This window comes from Glandiceps talaboti, chromosome 9 (genome assembly GCF_964340395.1).
Source record: "Glandiceps talaboti chromosome 9, keGlaTala1.1, whole genome shotgun sequence".
In the NCBI taxonomy this organism is placed as follows: domain Eukaryota; kingdom Metazoa; phylum Hemichordata; class Enteropneusta; family Spengelidae; genus Glandiceps; species Glandiceps talaboti.
The window spans coordinates 5,231,471-5,245,515 of record NC_135557.1 but is presented as its reverse complement, the minus strand read 5'-3'; the positions used below and the strand labels follow the sequence as shown (position 1 = coordinate 5,245,515).

The 14,045-nt window shown below is 36.2% G+C and overlaps 1 protein-coding gene across 1 annotated transcript; it reads left to right on the top strand.

Moving 5' to 3' along the window:
- Window positions 1-1,173: 1,173 nt before the first annotated feature.
- Window positions 1,174-5,328, top strand: LOC144440465 (uncharacterized). The gene is made up of 2 exons (XM_078129833.1): window positions 1,174-1,317; window positions 4,256-5,328. The coding sequence occupies exons 1-2, from the start codon at window positions 1,180-1,182 to the stop codon at window positions 4,613-4,615; spliced, it is 498 nt and encodes a 165-aa protein (XP_077985959.1). The 5' UTR covers window positions 1,174-1,179; the 3' UTR covers window positions 4,616-5,328.
- The last annotated feature ends 8,717 nt before the right edge of the window (window positions 5,329-14,045 follow it).

The following is a 14,045-nucleotide window of genomic DNA, read 5'->3' as shown; positions in this document are numbered from 1 at the left end:
CTTAAACTCCAAAACTACTCAACAGATCGATCTGAAATTTGGTTGGAACGGTTTTTAGAAGTGTTTACATTAAAAATTGTTCATTAGTGACATGCATGTTGTCAAGCTTATTGGTGTAGGCACAGAATCATCTAAGTATCAAGAAATGTTTTTTTCAAGTTCCCAGTGCATAAAAACGCTAGTGATTCTTTTTCGTTGTGTATGTGATAGTATAAAAAATGGTGTCTTGACCTAGACCACAGGGGCTTGAAATAAGCCTCATTTTACATTATTTCTTAACAATAATAGGTGTTTTTTTTAATTATTATTTTTTTTGTATTTTTGTTGTTGTTCTTTTTGCTATCAAGGTGCCATGTAATAAAGTGATTTGAAAATCTGGTGGTTTTTTTCTAAATCAATTTTAACTCGTTCTTTTGTTGTTTGTAATACCTTTTCTACACTAAGACGACCTTATTAATTATTTATGAGTTAGTTCTAATGAGCGCCCTCAATCTTTAATTGTTGACCCGCTCAGATTCAGCATAGCTGTACCATTACATCAGTACAAGCCATCAGTTACTCATGCTGACTATATATACATTGTGATTACACATATCGTTTGTCAAGGTATGTGTGAGCTTACATTTAGGCAAAATATTCAGACGTAAGCCGACACTACTGTTTGGCTAAATTTATGTGACAATGCACACAATCTAATTTTTGAGCTAAATGATAACATGGTGACTCCGTTGTGGTTTAGAAAATAGACATACTACTAGTTACAAAAATTCTTGTGTTTGACATTTGAAACTGGGCAAAATTTAATGCAAAATTTTGATAAATTTTAATAAATTCAAAACTGATTTGCTTCGGGGTAATCCTGCTGGGAAAAGTGAAGTTTAGACACACGCACGGTCGTTATCAATAGCACCGTAGATCTGCCTCCTGACAGATTAACATCATGACATGTTGTATTGTAAGATATTTATATACTATTTTAAAATGACAGCTTGTATTCTCATACTACGAACATTTTGAAACCAAGCCTTGAAATTAATCTTTAGCACAACTGAACTGAATTTCAAATTACACAAAATCTTAATAATATTCATACCAATCAAACCCTGGAAATTATGTCAGCAGTTGTGCTATATAATGTCCATTGGTTCTATTCTTTTTTCCAGATTAGACAGACAAACCATGAGATGTTTTGAAGTATGTGGTCAGAAATGTTCTTCATCATGTGATGTGGATGTGCTAACATATCAGGATGAGAGAACTTTCCCCCCCAAAGAGGACGACAACGATAGCTTATTAAAAGTGATAATGATATCTGAGGTATGGTTTTTTTTTATCACCAAACACCAGGCTTCAAAATTAATTTTTGTAACCCACCTACCCAGTTGGCAGGAAAATTACATGCCCAACCCAAATTTCTACCAGTACCTGCCCATTTTTTTAGCTCTGCTGTCCAGTGGTTGAGGTCACTTTTTCTGATGTGTCTGTGGGACAAGTTCCTACCAAAATTAGCGTCAAAATCCCATTATGGTGTGTCTTGATATCCACACTTGTGTTTACTGGAAGCCTGTCTCTGCACATGCTCTGACCACTCAAGTCAACACATTTGGCCCAGATTATGGCAGTCGTTGCATCACAAACTATTGCGAGTGTATAATAAATCTTTTAGTTCATGGGATATTTGACAGATATGGTGCCTGCATATAGATGTATTCAACCTTTTTGTATTTTGACAGTCTAATTTATCTGTGGACATTTAGATTGAAATAATTTCAGCTTCCCTAAGAAAAATATTCAAAAACCCTAGTTGAAAAAATTGATATCTAAAGTGACGAGTTTCTTACTGGTGCTTATAGTTTGGAATGAGTGATAAATTGTCCTTTAACTTTCCTTTGGCCATATGTAGTACTTACTACTTGTGTGTTATTATGATATACTTTGATTTTATCGTTAAGTTACTCATTAATATAATCTACTATAATATGAACTGTAGGAAGTGATACTGTAAGCACCATCGACATGTTATGCATGTGTACAAATTACGGTCATCTTGCTTCAGTCGAATCGCTAGCCTGCGGAAATGGTCAGCAAGATCAAAAGAATCAATTTGAAAATAACTGCACTGAACCATCTCTCAAGCTAAACCAGGGCTCGAAATTAACTGTGGTCTGCCATCCAAAAGCCACCACTTTTTAGCCTCTACGTTGTGCTCCGTTTGTCTGTCTGTCTGTCTGTCTATCAGTCCGTTCGTATCCACCTCAGTGTATCTCCAATATGCATGTGCAATTTCAACCAAACCTGGTACAAATGTCATGTTATGGGGGGCATATGCACGTCACTTGGTTTTACAACCCTCGCAACAACAGTGAAATTGCTGCCATATTTGTCGTAAGTAATCACACTTTGCCGAATAACTCTTGAAGTTTAACAGATGGAGACCTTGAAGTTTAACAGATAGAGACCTCATTCAAGTGTCTTTGGCGATGTAATCAATCATGAGCTTTTTAATGGCATATTGACTTTTGACCTTGACCTCCATCTCCATGGTCAAATAGCCGTATTATTGTCAAAGTGTTTATGTATATCTCTGATATGCATGGACTGATTTCAACCAAACCTTGTACTAATGTCAGAAGCTATAATCTGCATATACATATTGCTTCGTTTTCAATTCAGTGATAACAGCAAAATGGCAACCATATTTGTTGTAAATAATCACACTTTGCCCAATAGCTCTTGAAGTTTAACAGATAGAAACCAGATTCAAGTGTCTTCACCCATGTTATATATCATGAGCTTTTTAATGGCACATTGGCAGCCATATTTGTCATAAATATTCACATTTTGGCCGATAACTCTTGACGCTTAACAGATACAGACCCTATTCAAGTGCCTTCATCGTGGTTAGCAATGATGAGCTTTCTAATGACACACTGACTTTCGACCTTGGCCTTCATCTTGAGGGTCAAATAGCTATGTCTGCCTATTTTGAAATCATTAAGATAATATAAATATTAATGCTAAAGTACCTGAAATTGTCAAGGATCTACACATAATAGATAAGAAATGAACAACCCTTTCAGGTGTTGTCAGTGTATCTTTTTGATTGCCTTAATGGCCATGCCATAGTTGTTATCCTTTTTGAACTGAAAGCCTGCGACATAATGTACAAACTAAAAAACTTGGTGTAGTCACTACAAGAAATACTTTTGTGGTGGGGGGGGGGGGACTATGCCCTCCATGAAGACTTGTTAACTTAGGACCACCAAATTCAAAAAGTTGGTGGTCCATGTGTACCACCACTTAAATTTTGTTTGTTTTGTGTACTTTGGTGATGGCCTTGTTCGATAAATGACTGAACATCACTTCCCTAGTTGTTCTATGATCTTAGCTGCAAAGGCCAACTGAATCGCTGTATTGCCACTCCCAGCTGTCACTCATCTGCTTGTATTTGATCAAAAACCATTTCGCCTATCCATCAAACGAGTAACGTATGTGACTACATTTCCCAGGTATCCATGAAACTAATGAGAAATATGCAATAGCTACTTATCATATATGACATTTTGCAATACTATTGAACATCACCATTGGATACACTGTACAGCTGAAAGTATATCATGAATAAATTATGATAATAAAGGTTATCAAATGCCATACAGTTCTGTAATATTTACCGAGATTCCAAATATTGCAAGTCTGTGATCACTGACTTATTAGGACCATGTGGGAAAGTTCCTTTGATATTGAAAAGTTGACATTCCGAATAGGAGTGGCAGTTTATGTAAGTTTGGATTTAAATGAGTCCGTTCTGAGGCAAGTGATGACCCAGTCTCAGCGGGAAATGCAAGCTCAAGTACATTTATATCTCGTGGTGAGTGGACTTGCGCGATCACAGAAACAAATTTAATTTTACCTCTTTCATATACAGTTGGCTAAATACGTCAATAATAACGACGATATTATTGACATTTGATTGTACTGTGATGGAAACATTCTGTCAGAGTTCTATCTACCCTTGAGACACTTTGTTCTGTTTACTGATCTGATAACTGTAAGAGACACAAAGTAGTTTTATAAATCATATTATAAATACATATGTATCAATAATATGTTTCAAACCTTTATCTAATTTTGTATATTGCTAAGTAAATTGGGGATGCAATCTATATATAATTGCTTTTACCATTTATAGTTTTAATCATATTTTGAAAACTTGATAACTCTCCTGACAATTCTACCTTTTCTTCACTTTCAGAATAAAGTCGGTAAATATGGAATGACCACAGCATTCCCACAAATGGCTTGTCAGTTTGCAGCAGCTGCTAAAGATTCACCTTTTCACTCAAAGGATCATCATATTGTGTACGGTGTTTCAGCATGTGGTGTAGAAGGGATACTTCTATCAAGAGGTCATGTTTGCAAGAAAATGGCACAGAGAAAAGATAAATGTCTAAGGGAAGGCCCAAAATTTGAAGGGTCTCATGTGTTTTTCAGTTATTTGACATTCCCGATCCCCTATCAGCGTAATGATATCTACATGTTACTAAGTGTGTACTGGGCTGTCAAGGCTGTTGTTTTACTTGACAGGGAAAATAAAAAGAACAAGGCATGTTAATTGGCCCTTGCCAGACGTAGTCTGGGACAGATTCTTATAGAGTGGGCTGCATGTGTCCATCTGTGCATCCGGAGCCATTTCTTGGACACTCATTAACCATAGGGAGGCACATAGTGGAAAATAAGAGTGATTTTGAGGTTTCTCCACTTTTTAACAGTTAATAATATCTGATTTACTGGGATCACAAGGCTAAAGAACTTAGAAAATGGCGCCACCAACGTCAAATGTCATAATTGTGACATTGGACATAATTGTGGACATCAGTGATATACAATTTAGACTTGTTAGTCCCAGGAGGCACCACCCGGAGGTACATTGGGTTCTGTCTGTGTGTTAACCTTCATATCTCTAGATTCTAACCAAACCTTGCATAAAGGTAACATACTAGTGAGACATATGCACGCCACTTTAGTTTACAACCGAACCAAATAAATCCTCGCTTTCAACCAGAGTATTCCGGTATTTCTCAGGGATGTGAAGTCATGTGTTGTTTACGCAAGTCTCACATCAAAATATTGTCATAGACGTGTGTTAAAGTGTATCGGCCCACGTCTCTCATCAGACTCTGCATCACAGGACAATAGTTGCTAAATATTTCATCAAATGCAATGTACTTGAGGACATCCATATCTTCAGATATTATTTTAGAAGACAATAATCATAGATGTGTAAATGTTGGTATGTTTATGTGTGATTAATTAATTTTGAGTTGAATGAAGTGGCCAAGCATGAATTCAAGCTATGATTTGTAATTTTTCAAATATGTGCTCAGTAATGATACAGTAATTAAATAAAGCTGTCAATGATAAGTAAAATGCATACATTTTGTTGTATGTGCTTGTTAATTTCTTTCATATCTTGTCGAAAGGTGATCCACAACAAGGGATATCATGTGCATGACGTATGTTGTATATATTTCGTCTTTCGGATTATTATCTTGTGGGCATATGAGTAGGGATGTTTGCAAGCAAGGTTTCATGTTTTCTAGCACAACTGAACTGATCAGGTTGTGTGTGTGTGTGTGTTAACAACTTAGTCAAAAACCGCTGAACTGTTTGCCATGACATTTGGTGGGTGTATTACCTTGGGTGTCTAGTTGGGGAAAATGATCTTACCAGCGGTGTGTGATTTGGGTAAAAAAACGTGATATTTGGTCAAAAGACTTGAAACCATGGGGCAGATTTGGGTGAAACATTTTCCAGGGTCTTTATATTAAGAAATTGTTCATGATATGATGATCCAATCATTGACATGCAAATAAGGGCTAAAAATGTGTCTTTTTGGACGAAATTCAATCAGTTCAAAACTGCTCAGCAGATTGGGCTGAAGTTTAATGGGGATGCATCTTGGGTGTATAGATAGAGAAATATTAAACATATAGTGATCTTGTGTGATATGCAAAAAAGGCATAAAAATGTGAATTTTAGTCAAATTTATCTCAAAAACTTGGCCAGTGAGACTGAAATGGTGAGATATTTCTAGAAGTATTATTCTGCAGATTTTGTTCAACATTTTGACACAATTCGCCATAGCAACCATAACCATGCCCAATAGCAACAACCAAATGAGGGTACATTTGGTCAAATAACATCATCTGGTTCAAGTGATTAACCATGCAAAAAAATATATGTAAATATCCATAGCAACCATGACCACTCCCATAGCAACAGCCAAACGGTGCTGCACGTCACAAAGATGACAACAGGGACTCTTAGACAAGTGAACATTCAAGAAATGTATGTAATTGTGCCTAGCAACAAGACCACGCCAATAGCAACAGCCAAATGATTTTGCACATTGCAAAGATAACAATGAGTTGGATAGACAACTGTATAGTCATTCAGAAATGACCACCTATACCTAGCATGGCTCATCATGTGGATAAACATTTTTAAAACTATACAGTTGACACAGTCTTTGTAAAACACTATGTATGTGTGCATGTGTGATGTGATACTAGTAATCAATGAAGTTTGAGTCGGCAGCCAGACATGAGGGTAAACTGACACTAAAATGACCACACATGGTCTCAATTGTTTACTTTCCAACTGATAACCAACACGATTACTTGTGTGCTACAACTTAACAAACCAGACAGTCAGTTAATTTCAACAGTACATGTTATACGACTGTAGGGCTCTATTTACATAGACTTATTTGAAACTATATTTTAACTACCTGATGTACATGATAAAAACTAGCATAGCTAGCTAAGGAGACGTCTGTACACCATAAAATGCAATATATGCAAGAGTGACACATGATATATATGAAGACGGGACTTTTATAATATAGCATTTTGGCCTATAAAGCATGACAGCTCTGCATTACGGTATTCTTTTACTTGAATGTGTGTCTTTAGACAGGGGGCCTCCTCCTGCCCTTTGCCTTTATGGCAACCCGTCCTTTGCGTGGCTTGTCTAGGGGTGCCCACTTAAAGGATTTCAACAACAACAAAATGTTGTGTGCGCACTTGACGGAAGTACTTCAATTATAAAATATGCATCAATGAGAAACTCTCCGTATGTGAGTGATTTTAAATGACACCCCTAGACAAAGAGCTAGCTTCAGTGATAAGATGAGGGAAGGGAAAGGTGTTGAAAGTTTAGAGCTGGGATAATTAAGAACTTGGTGTGTTGATTTAATGTCGGGAATAGCCAAAACAATGCCTACATCCCAACCTTATAACAGTATGCAATATTCCTGAGCGGAGTGATAAGGCTTTGAATACAGTCCGGGATTGGTCAAGCCGTTTTGGTCGGATTATTTAATGTCAGACTTGGACGTTAGATCGCCCTTACGCTTTCACACTGAGTGGCCCCGGAGCATTACTGTTACATAGAGGATGGTCTCAACAGCAGCAAATTTCATGTAGATCTTGAGATATGTATGGTTTTTCAGCTTCTCGACCAATTTGAACGGTTAGCCTGCATTTCAACATATACTGATTGCCTTTGACATGACAAACACTCATTGCAGAGGAAATAACGATATAAATTATGCGTTTTCTGTGACAAATGATGTAGTCCACAATGGAAGGTGAAAAATACTCCATATAACTGTTTATTGGTTTTACACAGAAAATAAAAACATACTTAATATTCATTATCCTTCGACCCCCGCAAGGAATGAATAGAGAATGACCCCATATGTACTATCTGTAGACAACAGGGATTCCCATAAACATACCCCAAGATCAGTTTGTGTGTGTGTGTGTGTGTGTGTGTGTGTCTGTGTGTGTCTGTGTGTGTCTGTGTGTGTCTGTGTCTGTGTGTGTGTGTGTGTGTGTGTTATCGATGATAAATTCGCAGTATTAGTAATTATCAGTAATTTTAGTTGTTTTTTTTATGTTGAAGGGTCGATGACATTTATTCGCGGGTATAGAATTAAGCCATTATGGGTCCTTACACCAGTTAGAAGAAAGGTGTATATTTCTCAGATAATACAAATTTAATAGATAAAAATAAATAAATTTATAATAAATAACTTACCATACTCCTTATACAAACAAAAACGGATTAGTTCAATGTCTAACTTTTGAGCAAAGTGAATCTGTAAAACAACTTCGACCAAACCGTTTGAATAACACATGTGTGGGTTCCATAGTCGGTCTAACAACCGAGATTGTAGTATATCTGACTTCGTATCAGATGTCTTCATTCGTGACCCTGCCCAGGCTATATCAGGTGATGAATTGTGGGTAGGAAACCTTCCATCGGTTGCTGCCCAGGGATTATCCAAACCAATTATGTATCGATTCAGTGCAATGTTGTATAATTCTAAATAGGTACAGCAAAATTAGACATGTGTTTATATAACTACATATTGTAAGCTATTCCCATCTGCTTGTTTCGTGGGTAGATATTTACGTTTAATCATGATATGAAAATAAAACTAATGTCGGTTTGTTTGTATGATTGGACATATACCTATGAGTCGAGCTGTCGTCTGTCTGTCTGTCTGGCTACATAGCTGTTTATTTATGAATGATTTCAATTAATAATTGAGATGTTTCCCAAACGTAAATGACATATACATTCTCAATGTCAACAAACCTCTTTTTCGTTTATAAAAACAGACACTCTCTTGTTCATCCCAACAACAGCCCGCCTCCTCACATACCAACTTCATCGCAAGTTGTATATCACATGTAATTCTCTCTCGAGGACGCAGCCAACAAGCTTAGAATGAGGAAGGAATTTTAACATGTATTAATTAAAAACAAACAAAACAGTTTTACAAACTGGTGTTGAAATAATTGTACCTTGACTGCTTAGCTGTCTACCTGCCCACACACCCAATAGACCTTCCATCCGTCCGTCTGTCTGTCTGTCTGTCTGTCTGTCTGTCTGTCTGTCTGCATGCATGCCCATCTTTCTGACTGTCTACTTATATGTCTTTCTATCCGTGCATATGTATGCATGAATACTATGTTTATTTGGCAACACAACTTTACATATTTTCCTAGACTGTTTTTTTTTTTTCAATTTTGATCGCACACGTTATGTTTAATTATGAGTTTACAATATCCTTACACACCAAACACATAATCAGATCACCATTTCTCTCTAAGGGAGTGATCAGTTTTTACGGCCGGGGGTGGGCCGGTGACTTTTTGTTCATGTTGTACTTAAAAATAGTGACCCCCCCTGCAATTCATTCACAAAACAATCCAACCCCTCTCTGACAAATAAAAAAACACAATGACCCCCCCCCCCCATCTGTTGACAAGAAACACTTTTTGTTCTTGCAAAAGACACTCTATTCTCAAAGCATAATACCACACACTGCACAATTAATTTTAAATGTTACATTTTCAGTAATTTTAAGTGTATCTGGTAAATTGCTATCCCAAATCCATTGCTTCACATGTATAAAGCTCTTTAGATAGGAACCCTATGGAAAGTATGATTGTCTGTTCACGGACGTACAAAATATTCATGGTTTAGTAACCAAAAGTTCTAGGATATCTCTTAGATTGAGTGAACTATTAATATTTATTAATTCAGCTAATTATCAAGTACAATATTATAAATGGGGTTAATATACTTGTAAACCCATGTCAATAACTGTCACACATAATGACGTACTTGCATCATATAATGAATTGTTTACATCATATAAAGATATGTTCACATCATATAGTCAATATATTGTTTTCTTCAGACTTAACACAACTGCGGCTTTCCATACATGTACACGTTTGCACTCCTCAAGGCACTTGTTTGTCCTGTTCATTATTGTTCAGTTTAATCATGTCACTGACTCAAAACTCCAACCCCCCCCCCCCATTCATTGACCACGCTGAAAGGTTTTGAATAATGAAATGTGATAAATGTCATTGGTTTCAAAATAGAAATTAAAAAATGTCATAAAAATGTTTTCTGTACTACAGCAGTTTCTAAACTAGATTACTAATTCAATTCACTTACTACTGGCTATATTGTCCAGTATATTGCTGGCAACATGACAGCCTTGCAAGTAAATACACTCTAATGCCAAGGAATTCGAAATGTAACATTATGATCTGCTGACAAAATTTTACTCTCAGTATACAGTCACTCAATGTGGATACTAGATATTCCAGAGGAGATGTAAAATATAATTTTTAACTTTGCACCATGTCAGTACTATAGAAGTTCTGGCTACAGTAAATAGCCCTTTACTAGATCATCATCAAACAAGTCTGTGTTTATAACTTTGTTTATCAGTCATTCACATAATATATATTCTCCGAGAATCCGATTAATATTGTGTTCACCTTGGAATATATTTCTTTCTTGGTAGTTTATGGTGTAAAACAATAGCAAGACAAAAGGGGGTTTCACATGTAGGCTTGTAACATGCATTAAACTTGGTGATGGTCACAGGTATCAGAGAAGAAGTGAAACACAAACACAGAAAAGGTATTTTTGATAAGACATGTGGTTCGTACTATAACTATGCCAAGTAACAGTTCAATAGTTTGTTCATGTATGATAAATCAACATATTAGGGGTGAGATTAGTAGGTAAAAAAACCTAATTCTTTTAGTAAGGCCTCAGAACCCCTTCCTCACCCTTTCTAACTAAATTGGTAAAATTGTTGCAGACAGCACAATCAATTTCAAATCAGTATGTAGTATCATGTAGTGCTATGAATACAAAGCCAGTATGTAGTGAGGAAAAAATAGCTTTTTCATTGGCACAATAATGTATTTTAGGGCCATGCATAACAATTTGTTTTCCCATTTTTCAATTTGACATTTTTAGAAATGTCTTTTTGTTGTGGTACAAAACAGATTTCATTATAAAGGACCTCCTCTCACCCCACCCCTACATTGAACTATTGATCTCAATCATAAATCAATTTGGAACTTCTAATGGAGATTATCGTAGTTATCATACATTATATGTACAAAAATGTATAGGAACTAGACTAACTATATACATGGACATTGAATATCCAATATCTAGACACAGGCTGGGTCAGGCACTTTCAGTCACAGTGTTTGCCACATATTATTTCAAAGTATCCTACATTGATTTTGTTTGTACACAATTCCACATGTTCAGGTCAATGGAGGAACAGATTTTAGAGCCAGTAAATCTTAAGGTATTTCATTTCTTCTGTTTTACATGTACAGCAACACATGCAAGTTTTTGTACCACAAGATGACACAATGCAACTCATGGTGTGCAATAGCGAGAAGTCAATTTTCTAACAAATAACTGTTGCTTAAAGGTGGCCATGGTGCAGTGTTGTGACGCCATACCATATGTATTGGATGTATTGAGAGACAGAGTTTGTTATATTTGAATGTATATTTATAGCTATTTGTTTATGGTTTATTTTCTGCACTTACATTTTTTGTTTAATAGCTTGCACAGCACCCACAAGTGGCAGCATAGTGGCTCAATGACTAGTACTCATGCGTGTCCTATACACTAAGCGGTGTTTTCTTGGTGGTTTTACCCAAGGATGCATTGCGGTACAATGACTACGCATGGAAGTTCTACATGTATGTACGATGTGTAATCTCCATGCCAAGGGCGCTATCTATGATATCATTGTGAGGCAGCCGGTCACAAATGAATCTACCCAGCTGTGCGAGCTTAGGGGCTTTGGCCTAGTTATGATATTAAATGTATGGACATTAAAGTACAGAAGCATGGCTCATGATTTTGTTTAGTTGAAAACAAGGTGACCCCCCCCTTTATTCACCTCGTAAAAATGGTAACCCCCCTCCCTTCTTTGAGTCCCATATTGAGGTGCCCCCCCCCCACTGATTTACCGGCCCACCCCCGGCCGTAAAAACTGATCGCTCCCTAAATACATAGCAAGCAGCACTCTTAAAAATCCCAAAAGTTTGAGTCCCTATTTATTTCACAAGTTACAATCAAGTAGGGATTAGATTGAGTCATTTTATATTCGTGACTACTAAGCTATTACTTCCATCAGATAAATAGTCATGCATTTAAATAGTTCATATAATAAACATTCATGTTTGCTAATACCCATGATGCAACGATGTAACTGAAAAAAAAAACAGTAGAGTTGTAAAAGAATTCATTTGTGTTCCTAGGCAACCGAGCGAGTTTTGTACTAAAGGTTTATGAAGATGCCTATATTTCCTCTAGGGGTGACCCCTTTTAAGTTTTCATCCAGTGCAGTGTTGATAATATTGAATCGTCGTACAACCTAGAGGCGGTGTAGTTATGTTAGGCGCCATATTGCAAGTATCCTACTCTAGCTTATGAATTAAGTGCATTTAGAGAGAGAGAGATTCATCATGTTGGTGTGTACATTTTATTTGATCATTGTATATCTAAAAGAGATTCCATTCAAACTTGACCTTGAGTGAACAGAGAGACTTGGTTCACTGTTTTTCCCCTCTCAATGCTGGTTTCTCAACTTGACCTTTGCTATCTCTTTCACAGAGTGCACTAAATATGATTACATATACAATACATCTCTTTTTAGATGTTGATGTTTGTACAATTATTAACTGTTCTACATAATGTTACTAAATAAATATATGATGATTGCTCCCTAATGCTTTTAATTCTCAAGCAGTAACACATTTTTTACAAATGTAGTACATGTCAATGACATGTATAGATTTACGATGAAATGAATGCAGTTACAGCTTCAGGTATATTTAACCATATGGTTCAAAATTCATGTATTGTTTGTTGTTTAGAAACAGTGAATATTTCACTTGCAAAGAGGGACAAGAAACAGAATTTTGTATAAAAAACTTCAGTACATGGATGTAATGGAGATTAACCTAAATATATCCTAGAAATAACTTAAAAAGAGAAAAGACTGTTGTCTTGGCCTTAATTTTCATCCGTATATTGTTTACTGTAGATTTGAATGGTAGGTCTACACTCATATAGAATTGTTTACAACATAAATGTTGCTTTTCACATATTGTGGGTTATCAAATATTAGTAGAACTCTACATTCTCCTTCTTATAGCGATTAAACACAACTGCTGATATTCCAGGAAAGTGTTCGTGGTAAACACACTAAAGTAAATTAGTTTTTATTTACTAGCAAACACCTGCACACGTCTAGTGTGTGCATCGGAGTGATTGTTTTAATCTCCCCAGATACTGTCTTTGAGAAAATTTGCATTCGTGATTTACTTAATATTCACTGACCATATTATGGAAAAGAATTTATATGTCGATAAAATGTCAAATCGCAAGCATTGAAAGATAAACACAAAACAACAGGAACTTATAAAATATGCATATGTACGGATAACTATGTGACGCAGGTTAAGAAATAAAAAGGAGAAGTCGATCCTTAGTTTAAGTTTGTGTTATCTATGTCTTTTTTTTTATTTGACTAATTTTATGAAGAAACAAACACTTACCTTGATCGATACCACTCGTAGCTTGACACACCCAGAGGACCAAAATCACAACAATTGACATTTTTAGGAATACTACATGTAGAGTTGGAAATTACAAAACCTCCTAACACTTTATCACTACTGAAAAGACAGCATTTTTTCCCTTTAGTCTAACGACGCTCGTCTTTAGAGAACTGCCAACCCGAGAGTAAATGCATATTAGTTGTGACCACACCTAGAAATTCTTTTTTTTTAAACCCCGATCGCCTGAAGGGAATACGTGTTGTACTTCGTTCGGTAAAACATCAAAGGAAAAAAAATGAAAGCATTGATGTTGTACAATATGCACTTTACAAGACAGCTGTTGTTTTATGGAAAATATGGCTATTAGAAGTTGTCAAACATGTCATGTCAGCTCTTTTCATTGGGATGTAGATGGCCGAGTGGTTAAACCACTTGCCTCTTACCACTACGGTCGGTTCCAACCTAGTCGGACTTTGATTAAGTTTACCACGCTGTAAGTAAGAAGAGTGTCGTTCAGTTTGAATCTACTTTCACCGGTTACTCCGGTTTCCTCCTGCACTA

What these genes read in the sequence shown, in the direction of transcription:
- LOC144440465 (XM_078129833.1), top strand. Translation starts at nt 1,180, where the DNA reads ATGAGATGTTTTGAAGTATGTGGTCAGAAATGTTCTTCATCATGTGAT. An exon ending in AAGTGATAATGATATCTGAG is followed by an intron (nt 1,318 to 4,255) that starts GTATGGTTTTTT and finishes CTTCACTTTCAG; the next exon opens with AATAAAGTCGGTAAATATGG.